Here is a 24,270-nt window from a genome sequence, read left to right as displayed (position 1 = left end):
TAAAGTTTTCACTATTTATTTTCATTAAAACTCTACCTGTGTGTTTGTGGCAGTGGAGCATCAAATCAGTGCAATTAGGGTGGTTCGTGATGTTGACATCGAGCGATTGTTGATGGAACTTCGTTTGGTTCGATCGTGTTTCAGTGAGGAACAGCTCTGGAAGCCAATGCTGCAGGTCTTCGAAGAAACCTTAACGAATCTCTCAATTGTGAAAGATGAAGGGAATGAGAAATTCGATTTGAAATGGAAAGAGAGAGGGAGCAGAGTGTCCACGACCTGTGGTGGTGTAGGAAGAGATTTGCATGCTTCTCTATTCCAGAGGCTTTCGATTGCTTTTCCTTCGGAATATCCTTCTTCGATTCCTCAGTTTGGTGGTTTTGAATACTCTAGCAATACTGGTAGTGTTTTGTTTTCTCTTTCGATTTAACTCATTTCATATCTGAATTAAAGTTTCTTAAATTGAATTAAAAAAATGGAAATGTGTGTTACGAAACATACTATTGTTCTATGCCCCTTAAAATGTTTGACTTCCTTCAATTTTGAACGATTTTACTATCGATATTATAGTTCTTATACATTTTGGCATAGATTGTAATTTATACCTGTTAGTTTACTTCTTTGTTGATAGGGAGAACATGATTTCTTGGTGATGAGAATCTTCATTTTAAGGACTTTGTATGTTCTCTATCTTCTCTGTGCACTTTGATTAATTGTATTTTGTAACATCCTTAGCTGGCTTGTTTGGGTCATTTATGCAAGACTTGATGCGACATAAAATTGGGGTAGCTGTGTAGGAGCAGCATTAATATAGCACTTCCATTCTTATTTCCATCATGTGCTGAAGCATCCATGAATTGATTTGAATGAGAAATGTTGCTATTCATTTAGGATCGTTTCATGTACAGATGGAAGAGAACTTACCTCTATTACTAGTTTCTTTGCATACGCTGCTAAATATATTATGACTAACTTAATCAGGTTGCAAATAACAACTAATTAGTGATTGCAATGTATTGTGATAATATGAATTGATTGAATATTTGTTACATAGGTTTTTGAGGAGCCGTGTGAAGCTCAGACTCTCACAAGTCAAGAAGGTCTTCAAACTCCTAATGTCTGTATTTTCTCCTTTTATTTTTTACCATCTGTTTTTTATGGATGACTTTATGAACTCTAGTATTCATTGCTGAGGCTATTTTTTAAACAGCTGTGATTGATTTGGCTTTGTTACCTTTTGCAGGTGAGTAGTCAGCGCTTGTCTGTTGGGATGACACCCAAGACCTTTAGGCTGCCGAAACCTGGCGAGACGCTTCTCTGTCCATGGATCACATTTTGGTGTTTACAAGGAAAATAATATGGAAGCTATATATGGTATAAAGCAAATGTTCTAATTGAAACTATTGCTATATCTTGTTCATTTTTCTAGGGTTTTCTAGGGTTATCCAAGGTTTTCCAGAGTTTTTTAGTGTTTTCTAGAGTTATCTAGGATTTTCTAGGGTTATCTAAGGTTTTCAAGGGCTTTTTAGGGTTTTCTTAGGTTTTTTCTAGGGTTTTATAGGTTTTTCTTGAATTTTCTAGCGTATTTAGGGTTTTCTAGCATTTTTATGGTTTTTAGGGTTTTTTAATATTTTTCTAGGATTTTCTAGATTTTTCTAGGGCTTTCTATTATTTTCTAGGTTTTTCTAGTGTTTTTCTAGAATTTTCAAGGATTTTCTAGGGTTTTTCTAAGATTTTCTAGGGTTTTCTAGGAATTTTAGGGGTTTTTAGGGTTTTCTAAGATTTTTAGGTTTTTTAAGGTTTTCTAGGGTAATCTAAGGTTTTCTAGGGTTTTTAGGGGTTTTTAGGGTTTTCTAAATTTTTCTAGGGTTTTCTAGGGTTACCTAGAATTTTCTAGAGTTTTTTAGGATTTTTCAGGGTTATCTGGATTTTCTATGATTTTTTAGGATTTTCTAGGATTTTTATAGGGTTTTCTAGGGTTATCTAAGGTTTTCTAAAATTTTCTAACGTTATCTAGGATTTTCTAGGGTCTTTCTAGGGTTTTCTTTGGTTTTCTAGGGTTACCTAGGGTTTTCTAGGTTTTTTCTAGGATTTTCTAGAGTTTTAAAGATTTTTTATGGTTTTTAGGATTTTTAGGGTTTTTCTAGGGGTTTCTAGAATTCTCATAGATTTTTTAGGGTTTTTAGGGTTTTTAGGATTCTTAGGGTTTTTAGGGTTTTGTAAAGTTTTTCTAGGAGTTTTTAGGGTTTTCTAGGATTTTTCTAGGCTTTTTTAGGGTTATTCTAGGATTTTCTAGAGTTTTCTAGGTTTTTTCTAGGGTTTTCTAAGGTTATCTAGGGTTTTCTAAGGTTTTTTAGGATTTTCTAGGGTTATATAGGGTTTTTCTAGGATTTTTCTAGTATTATCTCGCGTTTTCTAGGATTTTCTTGGGTTTTCTAGGATCTTCTAGGATTTTCTAGGAATTTTAGGTTTTTCTAGGGTTATCTAGGGTTTTCTAGAGTTTTTTAGGATTTTTCTAGGATTTTCTAGGGTTTCTAAGATTTTCTAGGATTGTCTAGGTTTTTCTAGGGTTTTCTACGATTTTCTAGGGTTTTTAGTTTTTTAGAGTATTTTTTATGGTTTTTAGGGGTTTTTTAGGATTTTTCTAGGGTTTTCTAAATATTTCTAGGGTTTTCTAGGATTTTTCTATTGTTTTCTAGGGTTTTTCTAGAGTTTTCTGGGGTTTTTCTAAGGTTTTCTAGGGTTATCAAGGGTTTTCTAGGATTTTGTAGGGTTTTCTAGGATTTTTCTAGGATTTTGTATAACTTTTTAGGATTATCTAGGGTTTTCTAGACTTTTTAGGGTTTTTCTTAGATTTTCTTGGGTTTTTTAGGGTTTGTTAGGATACTTCGGTTTTTTAGGGGTTTCTAGAGTTTTCTAGGGTTTTCCTGGATTTTTTAGGATTTTCCAGGATTTTTTAGAGTTTTCTAGTGTTAATTTTAGTATATTAAAGGCAAAATTTCCAAGGCGTAGAGCGAAGAAAATGGTCAAACAATCAACTTAATTGAAGGAACTTAAAACCGAAACGCAGCAACCTCAATTCAAGGAGTTTGAAATCGAAGGTACAGCAAAATCAAATAACAAATTTCTTGATCAGCATAAAGTTTTCACTATTTATTTTCATTAAAACTCTACCTGTGTGTTTGTGGCAGTGGAGCATCAAATCAGTGCAATTAGGGTGGTTCGTGATGTTGACATCGAGCGATTGTTGATGGAACTTCGTTTGGTTCGATCGTGTTTCAGTGAGGAACAGCTCTGGAAGCCAATGCTGCAGGTCTTCGAAGAAACCTTAACGAATCTCTCAATTGTGAAAGATGAAGGGAATGAGAAATTCGATTTGAAATGGAAAGAGAGAGGGAGCAGAGTGTCCACGACCTGTGGTGGTGTAGGAAGAGATTTGCATGCTTCTCTATTCCAGAGGCTTTCGATTGCTTTTCCTTCGGAATATCCTTCTTCGATTCCTCAGTTTGGTGGTTTTGAATACTCTAGCAATACTGGTAGTGTTTTGTTTTCTCTTTCGATTTAACTCATTTCATATCTGAATTAAAGTTTCTTAAATTGAATTAAAAAAATGGAAATGTGTGTTACGAAACATACTATTGTTCTATGCCCCTTAAAATGTTTGACTTCCTTCAATTTTGAACGATTTTACTATCGATATTATAGTTCTTATACATTTTGGCATAGATTGTAATTTATACCTGTTAGTTTACTTCTTTGTTGATAGGGAGAACATGATTTCTTGGTGATGAGAATCTTCATTTTAAGGACTTTGTATGTTCTCTATCTTCTCTGTGCACTTTGATTAATTGTATTTTGTAACATCCTTAGCTGGCTTGTTTGGGTCATTTATGCAAGACTTGATGCGACATAAAATTGGGGTAGCTGTGTAGGAGCAGCATTAATATAGCACTTCCATTCTTATTTCCATCATGTGCTGAAGCATCCATGAATTGATTTGAATGAGAAATGTTGCTATTCATTTAGGATCGTTTCATGTACAGATGGAAGAGAACTTACCTCTATTACTAGTTTCTTTGCATACGCTGCTAAATATATTATGACTAACTTAATCAGGTTGCAAATAACAACTAATTAGTGATTGCAATGTATTGTGATAATATGAATTGATTGAATATTTGTTACATAGGTTTTTGAGGAGCCGTGTGAAGCTCAGACTCTCACAAGTCAAGAAGGTCTTCAAACTCCTAATGTCTGTATTTTCTCCTTTTATTTTTTACCATCTGTTTTTTATGGATGACTTTATGAACTCTAGTATTCATTGCTGAGGCTATTTTTTAAACAGCTGTGATTGATTTGGCTTTGTTACCTTTTGCAGGTGAGTAGTCAGCGCTTGTCTGTTGGGATGACACCCAAGACCTTTAGGCTGCCGAAACCTGGCGAGACGCTTCTCTGTCCATGGATCACGTTTTGGTGTTTACAAGGAAAATAATATGGAAGCTATATATGGTATAAAGCAAATGTTCTAATTGAAACTATTGCTATATCTTGTTCATTTTTCTAGGGTTTTCTAGGGTTATCCAAGGTTTTCCAGAGTTTTTTAGTGTTTTCTAGAGTTATCTAGGATTTTCTAGGGTTATCTAAGGTTTTCAAGGGCTTTTTAGGGTTTTCTTAGGTTTTTTCTAGGGTTTTATAGGTTTTTCTTGAATTTTCTAGCGTATTTAGGGTTTTCTAGCATTTTTATGGTTTTTAGGGTTTTTTAATATTTTTCTAGGATTTTCTAGATTTTTCTAGGGCTTTCTATTATTTTCTAGGTTTTTCTAGTGTTTTTCTAGAATTTTCAAGGATTTTCTAGGGTTTTTCTAAGATTTTCTAGGGTTTTCTAGGAATTTTAGGGGTTTTTAGGGTTTTCTAAGATTTTTAGGTTTTTTAAGATTTTCTAGGGTAATCTAAAGTTTTCTAGGGTTTTTAGGGGTTTTTAGGGTTTTCTAAATTTTTCTAGGGTTTTCTAGGGTTACCTAGAATTTTCTAGAGTTTTTTAGGATTTTTCAGGGTTATCTGGATTTTCTATGATTTTTTAGGATTTTCTAGGATTTTTATAGGGTTTTCTAGGGTTATCTAAGGTTTTCTAAAATTTTCTAACGTTATCTAGGATTTTCTAGGGTCTTTCTAGGGTTTTCTTTGGTTTTCTAGGGTTACCTAGGGTTTTCTAGGTTTTTTCTAGGATTTTCTAGAGTTTTAAAGATTTTTTATGGTTTTTAGGATTTTTAGGGTTTTTCTAGGGGTTTCTAGAATTCTCATAGATTTTTTAGGGTTTTTAGGGTTTTTAGGATTCTTAGGGTTTTTAGGGTTTTGTAAAGTTTTTCTAGGAGTTTTTAGGGTTTTCTAGGATTTTTCTAGGCTTTTTTAGGGTTATTCTAGGATTTTCTAGAGTTTTCTAGGTTTTTTCTAGGGTTTTCTAAGGTTATCTAGGGTTTTCTAAGGTTTTTTAGGATTTTCTAGGGTTATATAGGGTTTTTCTAGGATTTTTCTAGTATTATCTCGCGTTTTCTAGGATTTTCTTGGGTTTTCTAGGATCTTCTAGGATTTTCTAGGAATTTTAGGTTTTTCTAGGGTTATCTAGGGTTTTCTAGAGTTTTTTAGGATTTTTCTAGGATTTTCTAGGGTTTCTAAGATTTTCTAGGATTGTCTAGGTTTTTCTAGGGTTTTCTACGATTTTCTAGGGTTTTTAGTTTTTTAGAGTATTTTTTATGGTTTTTAGGGGTTTTTTAGGATTTTTCTAGGGTTTTCTAAATATTTATAGGGTTTTCTAGGATTTTTCTATTGTTTTCTAGGGTTTTTCTAGAGTTTTCTGGGGTTTTTCTAAGGTTTTCTAGGGTTATCAAGGGTTTTCTAGGATTTTGTAGGGTTTTCTAGGATTTTTCTAGGATTTTGTATAACTTTTTAGGATTATCTAGGGTTTTCTAGACTTTTTAGGGTTTTTCTTAGATTTTCTTGGGTTTTTTAGGGTTTGTTAGGATACTTCGGTTTTTTAGGGGTTTCTAGAGTTTTCTAGGGTTTTCCTGGATTTTTTAGGATTTTCCAGGATTTTTTAGAGTTTTCTAGTGTTAATTTTAGTATATTAAAGGCAAAATTTCCAAGGCGTAGAGCGAAGAAAATGGTCAAACAATCAACTTAATTGAAGGAACTTAAAACCGAAACGCAGCAACCTCAATTCAAGGAGTTTGAAATCTAAGGTACAGCAAAATCAAATAACAAATTTCTTGATCAGCATAAAGTTTTCACTATTTATTTTCATTAAAACTCTACCTGTGTGTTTGTGGCAGTGGAGCATCAAATCAGTGCAATTAGGGTGGTTCGTGATGTTGACATCGAGCGATTGTTGATGGAACTTCGTTTGGTTCGATCGTGTTTCAGTGAGGAACAGCTCTGGAAGCCAATGCTGCAGGTCTTCGAAGAAACCTTAACGAATCTCTCAATTGTGAAAGATGAAGGGAATGAGAAATTCGATTTGAAATGGAAAGAGAGAGGGAGCAGAGTGTCCACGACCTGTGGTGGTGTAGGAAGAGATTTGCATGCTTCTCTATTCCAGAGGCTTTCGATTGCTTTTCCTTCGGAATATCCTTCTTCGATTCCTCAGTTTGGTGGTTTTGAATACTCTAGCAATACTGGTAGTGTTTTGTTTTCTCTTTCGATTTAACTCATTTCATATCTGAATTAAAGTTTCTTAAATTGAATTAAAAAAATGGAAATGTGTGTTACGAAACATACTATTGTTCTATGCCCCTTAAAATGTTTGACTTCCTTCAATTTTGAATGATTTTACTATCGATATTATAGTTCTTATACATTTTGGCATAGATTGTAATTTATACCTGTTAGTTTACTTCTTTGTTGATAGGGAGAACATGATTTCTTGGTGATGAGAATCTTCATTTTAAGGACTTTGTATGTTCTCTATCTTCTCTGTGCACTTTGATTAATTGTATTTTGTAACATCCTTAGCTGGCTTGTTTGGGTCATTTATGCAAGACTTGATGCGACATAAAATTGGGGTAGCTGTGTAGGAGCAGCATTAATATAGCACTTCCATTCTTATTTCCATCATGTGCTGAAGCATCCATGAATTGATTTGAATGAGAAATGTTGCTATTCATTTAGGATCGTTTCATGTACAGATGGAAGAGAACTTACCTCTATTACTAGTTTCTTTGCATACGCTGCTAAATATATTATGACTAACTTAATCAGGTTGCAAATAACAACTAATTAGTGATTGCAATGTATTGTGATAATATGAATTGATTGAATATTTGTTACATAGGTTTTTGAGGAGCCGTGTGAAGCTCAGACTCTCACAAGTCAAGAAGGTCTTCAAACTCCTAATGTCTGTATTTTCTCCTTTTATTTTTTACCATCTGTTTTTTATGGATGACTTTATGAACTCTAGTATTCATTGCTGAGGCTATTTTTTAAACAGCTGTGATTGATTTGGCTTTGTTACCTTTTGCAGGTGAGTAGTCAGCGCTTGTCTGTTGGGATGACACCCAAGACCTTTAGGCTGCCGAAACCTGGCGAGACGCTTCTCTGTCCATGGATCACGTTTTGGTGTTTACAAGGAAAATAATATGGAAGCTATATATGGTATAAAGCAAATGTTCTAATTGAAACTATTGCTATATCTTGTTCATTTTTCTAGGGTTTTCTAGGGTTATCCAAGGTTTTCCAGAGTTTTTTAGTGTTTTCTAGAGTTATCTAGGATTTTCTAGGGTTATCTAAGGTTTTCAAGGGCTTTTTAGGGTTTTCTTAGGTTTTTTCTAGGGTTTTATAGGTTTTTCTTGAATTTTCTAGCGTATTTAGGGTTTTCTAGCATTTTTATGGTTTTTAGGGTTTTTTAATATTTTTCTAGGATTTTCTAGATTTTTCTAGGGCTTTCTATTATTTTCTAGGTTTTTCTAGTGTTTTTCTAGAATTTTCAAGGATTTTCTAGGGTTTTTCTAAGATTTTCTAGGGTTTTCTAGGAATTTTAGGGGTTTTTAGGGTTTTCTAAGATTTTTAGGTTTTTTAAGGTTTTCTAGGGTAATCTAAGGTTTTCTAGGGTTTTTAGGGGTTTTTAGGGTTTTCTAAATTTTTCTAGGGTTTTCTAGGGTTACCTAGAATTTTCTAGAGTTTTTTAGGATTTTTCAGGGTTATCTGGATTTTCTATGATTTTTTAGGATTTTCTAGGATTTTTATAGGGTTTTCTAGGGTTATCTAAGGTTTTCTAAAATTTTCTAACGTTATCTAGGATTTTCTAGGGTCTTTCTAGGGTTTTCTTTGGTTTTCTAGGGTTACCTAGGGTTTTCTAGGTTTTTTCTAGGATTTTCTAGAGTTTTAAAGATTTTTTATGGTTTTTAGGATTTTTAGGGTTTTTCTAGGGGTTTCTAGAATTCTCATAGATTTTTTAGGGTTTTTAGGGTTTTTAGGATTCTTAGGGTTTTTAGGGTTTTGTAAAGTTTTTCTAGGAGTTTTTAGGGTTTTCTAGGATTTTTCTAGGCTTTTTTAGGGTTATTCTAGGGTTTTCTAGAGTTTTCTAGGTTTTTTCTAGGGTTTTCTAAGGTTATCTAGGGTTTTCTAAGGTTTTTTAGGATTTTCTAGGGTTATATAGGGTTTTTCTAGGATTTTTCTAGTATTATCTCGCGTTTTCTAGGATTTTCTTGGGTTTTCTAGGATCTTCTAGGATTTTCTAGGAATTTTAGGTTTTTCTAGGGTTATCTAGGGTTTTCTAGAGTTTTTTAGGATTTTTCTAGGATTTTCTAGGGTTTCTAAGATTTTCTAGGATTGTCTAGGTTTTTCTAGGGTTTTCTACGATTTTCTAGGGTTTTTAGTTTTTTAGAGTATTTTTTATGGTTTTTAGGGGTTTTTTAGGATTTTTCTAGGGTTTTCTAAATATTTCTAGGGTTTTCTAGGATTTTTCTATTGTTTTCTAGGGTTTTTCTAGAGTTTTCTAGGGTTTTTCTAAGGTTTTCTAGGGTTATCAAGGGTTTTCTAGGATTTTGTAGGGTTTTCTAGGATTTTTCTAGGATTTTGTATAACTTTTTAGGATTATCTAGGGTTTTCTAGACTTTTTAGGGTTTTTCTTAGATTTTCTTGGGTTTTTTAGGGTTTGTTAGGATACTTCGGTTTTTTAGGGGTTTCTAGAGTTTTCTAGGGTTTTCCTGGATTTTTTAGGATTTTCCAGGATTTTTTAGAGTTTTCTAGTGTTAATTTTAGTATATTAAAGGCAAAATTTCCAAGGCGTAGAGCGAAGAAAATGGTCAAACAATCAACTTAATTGAAGGAACTTAAAACCGAAACGCAGCAACCTCAATTCAAGGAGTTTGAAATCTAAGGTACAGCAAAATCAAATAACAAATTTCTTGATCAGCATAAAGTTTTCACTATTTATTTTCATTAAAACTCTACCTGTGTGTTTGTGGCAGTGGAGCATCAAATCAGTGCAATTAGGGTGGTTCGTGATGTTGACATCGAGCGATTATTGATGGAACTTCGTTTGGTTCGATCGTGTTTCAGTGAGGAACAGCTCTGGAAGCCAATGCTGCAGGTCTTCGAAGAAACCTTAACGAATCTCTCAATTGTGAAAGATGAAGGGAATGAGAAATTCGATTTGAAATGGAAAGAGAGAGGGAGCAGAGTGTCCACGACCTGTGGTGGTGTAGGAAGAGATTTGCATGCTTCTCTATTCCAGAGGCTTTCGATTGCTTTTCCTTCGGAATATCCTTCTTCGATTCCTCAGTTTGGTGGTTTTGAATACTCTAGCAATACTGGTAGTGTTTTGTTTTCTCTTTCGATTTAACTCATTTCATATCTGAATTAAAGTTTCTTAAATTGAATTAAAAAAATGGAAATGTGTGTTACGAAACATACTATTGTTCTATGCCCCTTAAAATGTTTGACTTCCTTCAATTTTGAACGATTTTACTATCGATATTATAGTTCTTATACATTTTGGCATAGATTGTAATTTATACCTGTTAGTTTACTTCTTTGTTGATAGGGAGAACATGATTTCTTGGTGATGAGAATCTTCATTTTAAGGACTTTGTATGTTCTCTATCTTCTCTGTGCACTTTGATTAATTGTATTTTGTAACATCCTTAGCTGGCTTGTTTGGGTCATTTATGCAGGACTTGATGCGACATAAAATTGGGGTAGCTGTGTAGGAGCAGCATTAATATAGCACTTCCATTCTTATTTCCATCATGTGCTGAAGCATCCATGAATTGATTTGAATGAGAAATGTTGCTATTCATTTAGGATCGTTTCATGTACAGATGGAAGAGAACTTACCTCTATTACTAGTTTCTTTGCATACGCTGCTAAATATATTATGACTAACTTAATCAGGTTGCAAATAACAACTAATTAGTGATTGCAATGTATTGTGATAATATGAATTGATTGAATATTTGTTACATAGGTTTTTGAGGAGCCGTGTGAAGCTCAGACTCTCACAAGTCAAGAAGGTCTTCAAACTCCTAATGTCTGTATTTTCTCCTTTTATTTTTTACCATCTGTTTTTTATGGATGACTTTATGAACTCTAGTATTCATTGCTGAGGCTATTTTTTAAACAGCTGTGATTGATTTGGCTTTGTTACCTTTTGCAGGTGAGTAGTCAGCGCTTGTCTGTTGGGATGACACCCAAGACCTTTAGGCTGCCGAAACCTGGCGAGACGCTTCTCTGTCCATGGATCACGTTTTGGTGTTTACAAGGAAAATAATATGGAAGCTATATATGGTATAAAGCAAATGTTCTAATTGAAACTATTGCTATATCTTGTTCATTTTTCTAGGGTTTTCTAGGGTTATCCAAGGTTTTCCAGAGTTTTTTAGTGTTTTCTAGAGTTATCTAGGATTTTCTAGGGTTATCTAAGGTTTTCAAGGGCTTTTTAGGGTTTTCTTAGGTTTTTTCTAGGGTTTTATAGGTTTTTCTTGAATTTTCTAGCGTATTTAGGGTTTTCTAGCATTTTTATGGTTTTTAGGGTTTTTTAATATTTTTCTAGGATTTTCTAGATTTTTCTAGGGCTTTCTATTATTTTCTAGGTTTTTCTAGTGTTTTTCTAGAATTTTCAAGGATTTTCTAGGGTTTTTCTAAGATTTTCTAGGGTTTTCTAGGAATTTTAGGGGTTTTTAGGGTTTTCTAAGATTTTTAGGTTTTTTAAGGTTTTCTAGGGTAATCTAAGGTTTTCTAGGGTTTTTAGGGGTTTTTAGGGTTTTCTAAATTTTTCTAGGGTTTTCTAGGGTTACCTAGAATTTTCTAGAGTTTTTTAGGATTTTTCAGGGTTATCTGGATTTTCTATGATTTTTTAGGATTTTCTAGGATTTTTATAGGGTTTTCTAGGGTTATCTAAGGTTTTCTAAAATTTTCTAACGTTATCTAGGATTTTCTAGGGTCTTTCTAGGGTTTTCTTTGGTTTTCTAGGGTTACCTAGGGTTTTCTAGGTTTTTTCTAGGATTTTCTAGAGTTTTAAAGATTTTTTATGGTTTTTAGGATTTTTAGGGTTTTTCTAGGGGTTTCTAGAATTCTCATAGATTTTTTAGGGTTTTTAGGGTTTTTAGGATTCTTAGGGTTTTTAGGGTTTTGTAAAGTTTTTCTAGGAGTTTTTAGGGTTTTCTAGGATTTTTCTAGGCTTTTTTAGGGTTATTCTAGGGTTTTCTAGAGTTTTCTAGGTTTTTTCTAGGGTTTTCTAAGGTTATCTAGGGTTTTCTAAGGTTTTTTAGGATTTTCTAGGGTTATATAGGGTTTTTCTAGGATTTTTCTAGTATTATCTCGCGTTTTCTAGGATTTTCTTGGGTTTTCTAGGATCTTCTAGGATTTTCTAGGAATTTTAGGTTTTTCTAGGGTTATCTAGGGTTTTCTAGAGTTTTTTAGGATTTTTCTAGGATTTTCTAGGGTTTCTAAGATTTTCTAGGATTGTCTAGGTTTTTCTAGGGTTTTCTACGATTTTCTAGGGTTTTTAGTTTTTTAGAGTATTTTTTATGGTTTTTAGGGGTTTTTTAGGATTTTTCTAGGGTTTTCTAAATATTTATAGGGTTTTCTAGGATTTTTCTATTGTTTTCTAGGGTTTTTCTAGAGTTTTCTGGGGTTTTTCTAAGGTTTTCTAGGGTTATCAAGGGTTTTCTAGGATTTTGTAGGGTTTTCTAGGATTTTTCTAGGATTTTGTATAACTTTTTAGGATTATCTAGGGTTTTCTAGACTTTTTAGGGTTTTTCTTAGATTTTCTTGGGTTTTTTAGGGTTTGTTAGGATACTTCGGTTTTTTAGGGGTTTCTAGAGTTTTCTAGGGTTTTCCTGGATTTTTTAGGATTTTCCAGGATTTTTTAGAGTTTTCTAGTGTTAATTTTAGTATATTAAAGGCAAAATTTCCAAGGCGTAGAGCGAAGAAAATGGTCAAACAATCAACTTAATTGAAGGAACTTAAAACCGAAACGCAGCAACCTCAATTCAAGGAGTTTGAAATCGAAGGTACAGCAAAATCAAATAACAAATTTCTTGATCAGCATAAAGTTTTCACTATTTATTTTCATTAAAACTCTACCTGTGTGTTTGTGGCAGTGGAGCATCAAATCAGTGCAATTAGGGTGGTTCGTGATGTTGACATCGAGCGATTGTTGATGGAACTTCGTTTGGTTCGATCGTGTTTCAGTGAGGAACAGCTCTGGAAGCCAATGCTGCAGGTCTTCGAAGAAACCTTAACGAATCTCTCAATTGTGAAAGATGAAGGGAATGAGAAATTCGATTTGAAATGGAAAGAGAGAGGGAGCAGAGTGTCCACGACCTGTGGTGGTGTAGGAAGAGATTTGCATGCTTCTCTATTCCAGAGGCTTTCGATTGCTTTTCCTTCGGAATATCCTTCTTCGATTCCTCAGTTTGGTGGTTTTGAATACTCTAACAATACTGGTAGTGTTTTGTTTTCTCTTTCGATTTAACTCAATTCATATCTGAATTAAAGTTTCTTAAATTGAATTAAAAAAATGGAAATGTGTGTTACGAAACATACTATTGTTCTATGCCCCTTAAAATGTTTGACTTCCTTCAATTTTGAACGATTTTACTATAGATATTATAGTTCTTATACATTTTGGCATAGATTGTAATTTATACCTGTTAGTTTATTTCTTTGTTGATAGGGAGAACATGATTTCTTGGTGATGAGAATCTTCATTTTAAGGACTTTGTATGTTCTCTATCTTCTCTGTGCACTTTGATTAATTGTATTTTGTAACATCCTTAGATGGCTTGTTTGGGTCATTTATGCAGGACTTGATGCGACATAAAATTGGGGTAGCTGTGTAGGAGCAGCATTAATATAGCACTTCCATTCTTATTTCCATCATGTGCTGAAGCATCCATGAATTGATTTGAATGAGAAATGTTGCTATTCATTTAGGATCGTTTCATGTACAGATGGAAGAGAACTTACCTCTATTACTAGTTTCTTTGCATACGCTGCTAAATATATTATGACTAACTTAATCAGGTTGCAAATAACAACTAATTAGTGATTGCAATGCATTGTGATAATATGAATTGATTGAATATTTGTTACATAGGTTTTTGAGGAGCCATGTGAAGCTCAAACTCTCACAAGTCAAGAAGGTCTTTAGACTCCTAATGTCTGTATTTTCTCCTTTTATTTTTTACCATCTGTTTTTTATGGATGACTTTATGAACTCTAGTATTCATTGCTGAGGCTATTTTTTAAACAGCTGTGATTGATTTGGCTTTGTTACCTTTTGCAGGTGAGTAGTCAGCGCTTGTCTGTTGGGATGACACCCAAGACCTTTAGGCTGCCGAAACCTGGCGAGACGCTTCTCTGTCCATGGATCACGTTTTGGTGTTTACAAGGAAAATAACATGGAAGCTATATATGGTATAAAGCAAATGTTCTAATTGAAACTATTGCTATATCTTGTTCATTTTTCTAGGATTTTCTAGAGTTATCCAAGGTTTTCCAGAGTTTTTTAGGGTTTTCTTTGGTTATCTAAGGTTTTCTAGGGCTTTTTAGGGTTTTCTTTGATTTTTTCTAGGGTTTTATAGGTTTTTCTTGGGTTTTCTAGCGTATTTAGGGTTTTCTAGCATTTTTATGATTTTTAGGGTTTTTTAAGATTTTTCTAGGATTTTCTAGATTTTTCTAGGGCTTGCTATTGTTTTCTAGGTTTTTCTAGTGTTTTTCTAGGATTTTCAAGGATTTTCTAGGGTTTTTCTAAGATTTTCTAGGGTTTCTAGGAATTTTAGGGGTTTTTAGGGTTTTCTAGGATTTTTAGGATTTTTTAAGGTTTTCTAATGTGATCTAAGGTTTTCTAGGGTTTTTAGGATTTTCTAAATTTTTTTAGGGTTTTCTAGGGTTACCTAGAATTTTCTAGGGTTTTTTAGGATTTTTTAGGGTTATCTGAGTTTTCTAGGATTTTTTAGGATTTTCCAGGATTTTCTAGGGTTATCTAAGGTTTTCTAGAATTTTTTTAGGTTATCTAGGATTTTCTAGGGTCTTTCTAGGGTTTTCTTTGGTTTTCTAGGTTTATCTAGGATTTTCTAGGGTTTTTAAGATTTTTTATGGTTTTTAGGGTTTTTAGGATTTTTCTAGGAGTTTCTAGAATTCTCATGGATTTTTTAGGGTTTTTAGGATTCTTAGGGTTTTTAGGGTTTTGTAAAGTTTTTCTAGGAGTTTTTAGGGTTTTCTAGGATTTTTCTAGGATTTTTTAGGGTTATTCTAGGGTTTTCTAGAGTTTTCTAGGTTTTTTCTTGGGTTTTCTAAGGTTATCTAGGGTTCTCTAAGATTTTTTAGGATTTTCTAGGGTTATCTAGGGTTTTTCTAGGATTTTTCTAGTATTATCTAGGGTTTTCGAGGATTTTCTTGGGTTTTCTAGCTAGGATCTTCTAGGATTCTCTAGGACTTTTAGGTTTTTCTAGGGTTATCTAGGGTTTTCTAGAGTTTTTTAGGATTTTTCTATGATTTTCTAGGGTTTTTAAGGTTTTCTAGGATTGTCTAGGTTTTTCTAGGGTTTTCTACGATTTTCTAGGGTTTTTAGTTTTTTAGGGTGTTTTTTATGGTTTTTAGGATTTTTTTAGGATTTTTCTAGGGTTTTCTAGATATTTCTAGGGTTTTCTAGGATTTTTCTATTGTTTTCTAGGGTTTTTCTAGAATTTTCTGGGGTTTTTCTAAAATTTTCTAGGGTTATCAAGGGTTTTCTAGGGTTTTCTATGAATTTGTAGAATTTTTTAGGGTTTTTCTTAGATTTTCTCGGGTTTTTAGGGTTTGTTAGGATACTTCGGTTTTTTTAGGGTTTTGTAGAGTTTTCTAGGATTTTCCTGGATTTTTTAGGATTTTCCAAGATTTTTTAGAGTTTTCTAGTGTTAATTTTAGTATATTAAAGGCAAAATTTCCAAGGCATAGAGCGAAGAAAATGGTCAAACAATCAACTCAATTGAAGGAACTTAAAACCGAAACGCAACAACCTCAATTCAAGGAGCTTGAAATCGAAGGTATAGCAAAATCAAATAACAAATTTCTTGATCAGCATAAAGTTTTCACTATTTATTTTCATTAAAACTCTATCTGTGTGTTTGTGGCAGTGGAGCGTCAAATCAGTGCAATTAGGGTGGTTCGTGATGTTGACATCGAGCGATTGTTGATGGAACTTCGTTTGGTTCGGTCGTGTTTCAGTGAGGAACAGCTCCGGAAGCCAATGCTGCAGGTCTTCGAACAAATCTTACCGAATCTCTCAATTGTGAAAGATGAAGGGAATGGGAAATTCGATGTGAAGTGGAAAGAGAGAGGGAGCAAAATGTCCACGACCTGTGGTGGTGTAGGAAGAGATTTGCACGCTTCTCTGTTCCAGAGGCTTTCGATTGCTTTTCCTTCGGAATGTCCTTCATCGGTTCCTCAGTTTGGTGGTTTTGAATACTCTAGCAATACTGGTAATGTTTAGTTTTCTCTTTCAATTTAACTCATTTCATATCTGAATTAAAGTTTCTTAAATTGAATTAAAAAATGGAAATGTGTGACAACAGATATTATAAATGATTTTACTATTGTTCTATGCCCCTTAAATTGTTTGACTTCCTTCAATTTTAAATGATTTTACTACAGATATTATAGTTCTTATACATTTTGGCATATATTATAGTTTATACTTGTTAGTTTACTTCTTTGTTGACACATGATTTCTTGGTGATGAAAATCTTTATTTTAAGGACTTTGTATGTTCTCTATCTTCTCTGTGCACTTTAATTAATTGTATTTTGTAACATCCTTAGCTGGCTTGTTTGGGTCACTTACGCAGGACTTGGTGCGACATAAAATTGGGGTAGCTGTGTAGGAGCGGCATTAATATAGCACTTCCATTCTCATTTCCATCATGTGCTGAAGCATCCATGAATTGATTTGAATGAGAAATGTTGTTATTCATTTAGGATCGTTTCATGTACAGATGGAAGAGAACTTACCTCTATTACTTGTTTCTTTACATACGTTGCTAAATCTATTATGACTAACTTAATCAGCTTGCAAATAACAACTAATTAGTAATTTTAACGTATTGTGATAATATGAATTGATTGAATATTTGTTACATAGGTTTTTGAGGAGCCATGTGAAGCTCAGACTCTCACAAGTCAAGAAGGTCTTCATACTCCCAATGTCTGTATTTTCTCCTTTTATTTTTTACCTTCTGTTTTTTATGGATGACTTTATGAACTCTACTATTCATTTTTGAGGCTATTTTTTAAACAGCTGTGATTGATTTGGCTTTGTTACCTTTTGCAGGTGAGTAGTCAGCACTTGTCTGTTGGGATGACACCCAAGACCTTTAGGCTACCGAAACCTGGTGAGATACTTCTCTGTCCATGGATCACCTCTTGGTGTTTACAAGGAAAATAACATGGAAGCTATATATGGTATAAAGCAAATGTTCTAATTGAAACTATTGCTATATCTTGTTCATTTTTCTAGGTTTTTCTAGGGTTATCTAAGATTTTCCAGAGTTTTTTTAGGATTTTCTAGAATTTTCTACGGTTATCTTGGATTTTCTAGGATTATCTAAGGTTTTTATAGGGCTTTTTAGGAATTTCTTGGGTTTTCTAGGATTTTCTAGGTTTTTCTAAGATTTTCTAGGTTTTTCTTGGGTTTTCTAGCGTATTTAGGGTTTTCTAGCATTTTTATGGTTTTTAGGGTTTTTTTAAGATTTTTCTAGGATTTTCTAGATGTTTCTAGGGTTTTCTAGTATTTTCTACGATTTTTAGGGGGATTTTTAGGGTTTTCTAGGATTTTTAGGGTTTTCTAGGATTTTTAGGATTTTTTAGGGTTTTCTAGGGTGATCTAAGGTTTTCTAGGGTTTTTAGGAGTTTCTAGGATTTTCTAGTTTTTTTAGGGTTTTCTATGTTACCCAGAATTTTCTAGGGTTGTTTATGATTTTTCAGGGTTATCTAGGGTTTTCTAGGATTTTTTAGGGTTTTCTAGGTTTTTCTAGGGTTTTTTAGGGTTTTCTAAGGTTTTCTAAAATTTTCTAAGGTTATCTAGGATTTTCTAGGATTTTACTAGAATTTTCTTTGGTTTTCTAGGGTTATCTGGTGTTTTCTAGGTTTTTCTAGGATTTTCTAGGATTTTTAGGATTTTTTATGATTTTTAGGATTTTTAAGGTTTTCTAGGGTTTTCTAGAATTTCTTGGATTTTTTAGGGGTTTCTAGGATTTCTAGATTTTTCTAGGGTTATCTAGGGTTTTTAGGATTTTTAGGGTTTTAAGGATTTTCTAGAGTTTTTCTAGGAGTTTTTAGGGTTTTTTAGGATTTTTCTAGGATTTTTAGGGTGATTTTAGGGTTTTCTAGAGTTTTCTAGGGTTTTTCTAGGATTTTCTAAGGTTATCTAGGGTTTTGTAGGGTTTTCTAGGGTTTTTTAGGATCTTCTAGGGTTATCTAGTGTTTTTCTAGTGTTATCTAGGATTTTTTGGAATTTTCTAGGGTTTTCAAGGATCTTCTAGAATTTTCTAGAATTTTTAAGTTTTTCTAGGGTTATCTAGAGTTTTCTAGGGTTTTTTAGGATTTTTCTAGGGTTTTCTAGGGTTTCTAAGGTTTTCTATGATTTTTTGGATTTTTCTAGGGTTTTCTACGATTTTCTAGGGTTTTTAGTTTTTTTTAGATTTTTTTATGGTTTTTAGGGTTTTTTAGGATTTTTCTAGGGTTTTCTAGATTTTTCGAAGGTTTAGGATTTTTCTATTGTTTTCTTGGATTTTCTAGGATTTTTTTTAAAGTTTTCTAGGGTTATCTAGGGTTTTTTAGGATTTTGTAGGGTTTTCTAAGATTCTTCTAGGATTTTCTAGATTTTTATAAGATTATCTAGGGTTTTCTAGAGTTTTTAGGGTTTTTCTTGGATTTTCTAGAGTTTTTTAGGGTTTGTTAGGATACTTCGGTTTTTTTAGAATTTTCTAGGGTTTTTTAGGATTTTTTAGGGTATTCTAGGGTTCTTTAGTGTTTTTTAGAATTCTCTAGGATTTTCTAGGTTTTTTCTAGGTTTTTCTAGTGTTATCTAGAGTTTTCTAGGATTTTCTAGGGTTTTCTAAGTTTTTTAGGATTTTTCTAGGATTTTTTAGTGTTTACTAGGTTTTTTCTAGGGCTTTAGGGTTTTCTAAGGTTTTTTTTTATGGTTTTTAAGATTTTCAGAATTTTTTAGATTTTTTAGGATTTTTCTATTGTTTTCCAGGGTTTTTCTAGGGGTTTCTAGTGTTCTCTAGTGTTTTTCTAAAGTTTTCTAGGTTTTTTTTTTGTATTTTCTAGGGTTTTCCAGGATATTTTAAGGTTTTCTAAGATTTTTTTAGGATTTTTTAGGATTTTTCTAGGATTTTTCACCAAGTGAGAGGTCCTTGTTTTAATACCCATCTATAACATATTTTTATAACATATACATATATAAGATGTAAATTAGTCACACTCAATCTCTCATCCTCTAATTTATCATATTTTGACATAGTTTATTGTTAAAGTATTCAAACTATTTTAAATTATTCCAATTTAGCCACTTAAATTTTATTGTTTAAATTTTAAATATTTGATTTTTAATCATATTTTTAATTTTATCTTTAAATATAAAAAAATATTGTTAAACTAATGAACTATTAACAAAAATGAAAAATCTAAAGATTTCAAATTAATACATGAGTGGCAAACCCCCCAAAAAATACCCCAACGACTATGACATCCCATTTTCTCTTTGCTTACCCAACAATATCCACTACTTTCAAATCCCCAATCTTCTTCTTCCACAGCCCCTCAGTCTCCCGCTCTGTCATAGACCATAACGGCAGCCATTTCTTTCTTCAGCATCCCTCCGATCTCTTCATTGTACATTGTTGCTGTTGCTGTTGAGGCTGCAACCTTTGAGCTTGATGCCGATCTGCTCTCTACTATGTACTCTCTCTCCAACCTTTTACTTTCTCTACGCACACCGCCGTTGTTCTATCCACTAGCAGCCTCGGCTGCCGCCTGCAAACTCTGCTGCCAGCACTGCAACAAATGTCTCCTTCCTTCAGAAAATTAGGTATGCGTTCTCTTTCTTCATCTTCTATTTGTTGTCATTTCTCATTTTGGAACCTAAATTTGTGTCTCTTATTTTATTTTATCTAAATATTTGTTTTTTTTCTCTTCCTCTATGAATTGAATTTATTTATTTTTAAACTATGGTATTTTGTATGATTGTTTTGTGTCATTTTCTGGAATGATAGAACTTTGGCACTAGAATTTGCTTAATGGAATGGACATTGATAGCGTGTTTCTTCTTCTATTTTTTTGTGCATCTCTTGATTTTTGATTAATTGATTATTGAATATTGACGAGTTGATCAGTTAAGAATATGGATTAGTTGTATTTTTAAATTTCTTTGTTCATCTATCTTTTTTATTAGGTTAGTTCTGGGTTGTCTTTTTATAAGATAAAAATACAGTGTAATTAAACTTTATTCAATTCAGTGAGAGCTTTTTAATATTTGTGATGTGTTCTTTCAAAATAGAGCCTTAATTTGCTTGTGTATGATTAAACCTTGTTGCTTTATAAAAGAATGAACTAGTTAACATTTTGGGGCCTTAATCTGCTTGTCATTTGAATTTAATTAAAGACAAATGGAAGAATGAAGGCCTTAGTTTGCTTCGGTTTGCCTTACCATTTAGGTTCACTAATCCATCTTCATTAAATACAATGTAATAAGTGTCTTGCATATGATTGTTTGCAATTCTCAATTTATCTTTTATTCATGTAATGAGACTCCTTTATGGCTATGCAATTGATGACTGCTTGTTAAACTAACCATATTCTTGTCTTTTATTATTGTCTATGTTAATTTGTTAATTGAAATATATCAGATCACACAGAATATTATTATTCATTGAAAAAGTTGAGAAGTTGAAGAAACACAATCTCTGGGATAACTTTTGTCCCATTTTAGATTAAAAAAAATAATAGTTTACAATCAAAAGGTGTTAAGGAAGAAAATGGGTTAAGCAAAAAAAGAGAAAGAAATAAGTAAGAAAGAAAAGTTGAGATATGCATTGATATAAAGGGCATCTAAAAACATATTGTGATGACTAAAAGATATTTCTATATATGTATCATGTTGCTAAATGCTACAAAGGGAATGGACATATAACCTAAGATGGAGGGAAAATAATGAAGGATGTTGTGAGGAAATATTGAGTGATTGCTTTGGGAGATGACAAAAAGCTATCCATCTGCTGTAATTTTTGGTCTATTAAGTAATAATGTAGATTAAAATGACGATAGGTGAAAACTTTTAATGAATGTTGGAGACCTGTACATGGATGTTGCAAATTATATTATTTAGGATATTTGTGTTTTTATTTGTGGTCTATTGTAGACATAGTTATCAAACTCGGCTTGACTCCGGTCACCTGGCCGGGCCGAGCCACTCGTTGAACCGATTGTGCAACAAACCCGGTCGAATCCCGGTTCGACTCGACGGGTTTTTGTGAAACCCGGTAACCCGACCAGTTAATTTAACCCAGTCTGGCATCATTTCATAACCCCCTCCTCCCCTTTCCCTTTCGATGAAACCATATGCCCAAATGCCAAATCTGATACTCTTGACTCTGAGAGTCTGAGTAGAACCCCCCAACCCAGCTAGTCTCTGTGCTCTCTCCATCTCTAGCTCGGTAGTCAGAACTCAGTACTCAATAGTCCCTCTCTCGTCTCTCCCCTCACCTCGACAGTCGTCACTCTCAATCTCTCACGGCCTCACCTCGTCGCTCTCTCAGTCTCTCACCTCGTCCACTCACCTTGGTCGTCGTCACGATCCCATACCCATGCGCTCGCTTCGCTGGCGGCAGAAGCAAATGGAACCGCATCTGGTCCCTTGGGTGGTGGTAGTGGTCATCTTCTTGCTTCTCACGGTCTCTGCCTCACACCTGGTCTCAATCTCTCCCTTCCCTACGCTCTTCATCGCCGGTAACAGAGGCAACAGATCCTGGTGGGCTGGTCTTCGTTGTCGTCTTCTTGCTTTGAGCCTTGCCGTCAGATTCCTTCGTGCAAACCGATTTGGTGAGTTCCCCCTGTTCTTTCTGTTTCAATTTTGTTGCTGCATTACTGCACTTTGATTTTGTTGCCAAAATAATTTGTTGCTAAAAGTTGAACGTGATGCTAAAATTTGTTACTGATTATCATGAACCTTGAATTTGTTAGTGAGTTTTCCCTGTTTTTTCTGTTTCAATTTTCTTGTTTTTTTTGTTGCTATCTTAAAGTTATCATAGTTATCATAGCTGAATTTATTGCTAGAACTCTAGAAGTAGAATTTGTTGTCAGCTGTAAGTTGAATTTGATGCTGAACCTATCATAAATGTGGTTGTTGCTGGAAGTAGAATTTGTTACTGGATAACTGAAGTAGAATTAGTGGCACTGCTTACAGGCTTACAGGGTTTTTCACTTCTTCGGTTCTTGCTTTTATGCTCTGTTTAGTGATTTACTGATTTCTGAATGTGGATTGAAATTAAATGGTTGATTTTGTGTTGTTAAAATAGATTTGTTACTCTGCTGCTGCTCTTTTTAATTTTTGAGGAAGTGGTGAAGTGGAGAAGAAGGAATAACAGTGGTCGTCGTCTGGTGGCCGTCCTGCTCGCCGTCGTCTACTCGCTGTCGCACTCAACTGCTCAGATCGAAGGTCGATGCACATTGCTATTGCTTGTTCTTCTTTTTTTATGCTCTGTTCAGAAGTGAGAACGAAGTGTTTAGGGTTTTACTACTGTTAACACTATTGTTGAATGATTAACTCTGTTGCTACTGCTGTGCTGTACTCTGTTTGGTTTTTTTTCTATGCTGTATTGAAATAATTATACTGAAACTTTGATAATTCTTTGTTAATTATGTTAAAATTTTGATCAATCTGCTGTCTGCTGAAAATGTTACTAATCTTTGTTAAAATTATGGTGAGGTGTGAGCTTTTATTTGTTCAATGTAATCACTTTGTTAAAATGATACTAAAGCATGAGCTTTTATATGAATGATTGAGTCTTCTCTATTGTATTAAACTGAATTTATTTATTAAATTTTTTAGTTAAATTTTGCCAAGTTGTATCTTGTTTTGAATTGATTAAAATGAATGATGGAATTTTTATTGTTGTTAAATCTTGTTTCCATTGAAAAAAAGAAACTAAAAGGAGTAGAAAGCTTCCACAAACTATAGAATATTAAGTTAATTCCCACAAAAAAACATAAGCAAATGTCATGAGTTATGCAAAAATAGCATAAACAACTTACATGAATTCCATGTATTGAAGTTTATTAATGATCATGTTTCACAACAATAGTATAAGCAAATGTCAATGCTTCTACAAATTATTAACTGTTAATATCTATTTTTGTACAATTGTTCTCTCTGTTTTAGATGTTGAGTATTGCTAATTTTCAAAATGTTAGTGCTCAACCTCTGCATATTTGGTCTATGTTCACTTATCTTTTCAATCATTTGGTTGCCAAAGAAATGAAGAATCAAGGAGTTTTAATTTTTATTTGTTTTTTTATTGAGCTTCAAGTCAATAAAATTATTGAATGTGACCTCTATGATGTATTGCACATAAGATGAGGAAAATGTTGATCAAGCTCCAAATTTGTCCTATGAAGATATATATGTCGATTTTAAGATCACTTGGACTTGATTATCGATTATGTTATCTTTTGCTTGCTCTTGTTTATTTAAATAGAGAAATTATTTTGTACTAGAAACTAGTTTATTATCTCTTTTTACATTATTAGTTGTCTAAAAATTAACATTTGATTATTATTAATATGTTTGTAAAGACTTGCATTTTAAGTTTTAGTATGTAATTTTAATTTCATTTATATAATTTTATATTTTTTAAATTATGACCGGGTCAACCGGGTGAATCAGTAACTCACTGGTTGAACCAGTGACCCGGTGAACCGGTCATATGACCGGGTGGATTGCCGGTTCGGTTCTGATAACTATGATTGGAGATTGTAGCCCTTTTTTCTTACTATATTATTTTTAGTATATTAAAGGCAAAATTTCCAAGGCGTATAGCGAAGAAAATGGTCAAACAATCAACTCAATTGAAGGAACTTAAAACCCAAACGCAGCAACCTCAATTCAAGGAGCTTGAAATTGAAGGTACAGCAAGATCAAATAACAAATTTCTTGATCAGCATAAAGTTTTCACTATTTGTTTTCATTAAAACTCTACCTGTGTGTTTGTGGCAGTGGAGCGTCAAATCAGTGCAATTAGGGTGGTTTGTGATGTTGACATCGAGTGATTGTTGATGGAACTTCGTTTGGTTCGGTCGTGATTCAGTGAGGAACAGCTCCGGAAGCCAATGCTGCAGGTCTTCAAAGAAACCTTACCGAATCTCTCAATTGTGAAAGATGAAGGGAATGGGAAATTCGATGTGAAGTGGAAAGAGAGAGGGAGCAAAATGTCCACGACCTGTGGTGGTGTAGGAAGAGATTTGCATGCTTCTCTGTTCTAAAGGCTTTCGATTGCTTTTCCTTCGGAATGTCCTTCTTCGGTTCCTCAGTTTGGTGGTTTTGAATACTCTAACAATACTGGTAATGTTTAGTTTTCTCTTTTGATTTAACTCATTTCATATCTGAATTAAAGTTTCTTAAATTGAATTAAAAAATGGAAATGTGTGACACGAAACATACTATTGTTCTATGCCCCTTAAATTGTTTGACTTCCTTCAATTTTGAACGATTTTACTATAGATATTATAGTTCTTATAC

General features: G+C 33.3%; 1 protein-coding gene and 4 long non-coding RNA genes across 5 annotated transcripts; all 5 read left to right on the top strand.

Annotated features, from left to right (window-relative positions):
* Positions 1-826: 826 nt before the first annotated feature.
* LOC140177249 (uncharacterized) lies at positions 827-3,530 on the top strand. Its single transcript, XR_011869075.1, has 3 exons — positions 827-1,114; positions 1,241-3,098; positions 3,189-3,530. It is a non-coding gene; the product is annotated as an uncharacterized lncRNA (long non-coding RNA).
* Positions 3,531-3,941: 411 nt separating this feature from the next.
* LOC140177248 (uncharacterized) lies at positions 3,942-6,671 on the top strand. Its single transcript, XR_011869074.1, has 3 exons — positions 3,942-4,249; positions 4,376-6,233; positions 6,324-6,671. It is a non-coding gene; the product is annotated as an uncharacterized lncRNA (long non-coding RNA).
* A 405-nt stretch (positions 6,672-7,076) lies between these two features.
* Positions 7,077-9,800, top strand: LOC140177247 (uncharacterized). The gene is made up of 3 exons (XR_011869073.1): positions 7,077-7,384; positions 7,511-9,368; positions 9,459-9,800. It is a non-coding gene; the product is annotated as an uncharacterized lncRNA (long non-coding RNA).
* A 159-nt stretch (positions 9,801-9,959) lies between these two features.
* LOC112726198 (uncharacterized) lies at positions 9,960-12,939 on the top strand. The gene is made up of 3 exons (XR_011869072.1): positions 9,960-10,519; positions 10,646-12,503; positions 12,594-12,939. It is a non-coding gene; the product is annotated as an uncharacterized lncRNA (long non-coding RNA).
* Positions 12,940-13,786: 847 nt separating this feature from the next.
* LOC114924034 (uncharacterized) lies at positions 13,787-24,088 on the top strand. The gene is made up of 8 exons (XM_029290413.2): positions 13,787-15,521; positions 15,612-15,956; positions 16,615-16,677; positions 16,804-16,864; positions 19,350-19,566; positions 22,052-22,191; positions 23,550-23,658; positions 23,749-24,088. Exons 1-3 carry the CDS (start codon positions 15,443-15,445, stop codon positions 16,620-16,622), a joined length of 432 nt encoding a protein of 143 aa, XP_029146246.1. The 5' UTR covers positions 13,787-15,442; the 3' UTR covers positions 16,623-16,677; positions 16,804-16,864; positions 19,350-19,566; positions 22,052-22,191; positions 23,550-23,658; positions 23,749-24,088.
* Positions 24,089-24,270: the final 182 nt, after the last annotated feature.

The sequence above is a fragment of the Arachis hypogaea genome, chromosome 12 (genome assembly GCF_003086295.3).
Source record: "Arachis hypogaea cultivar Tifrunner chromosome 12, arahy.Tifrunner.gnm2.J5K5, whole genome shotgun sequence".
NCBI lineage: Eukaryota > Viridiplantae > Streptophyta > Magnoliopsida > Fabales > Fabaceae > Arachis > Arachis hypogaea.
Note: the sequence above shows the minus strand (reverse complement) of the source record. Positions and strands in the feature narration are given on the sequence as shown.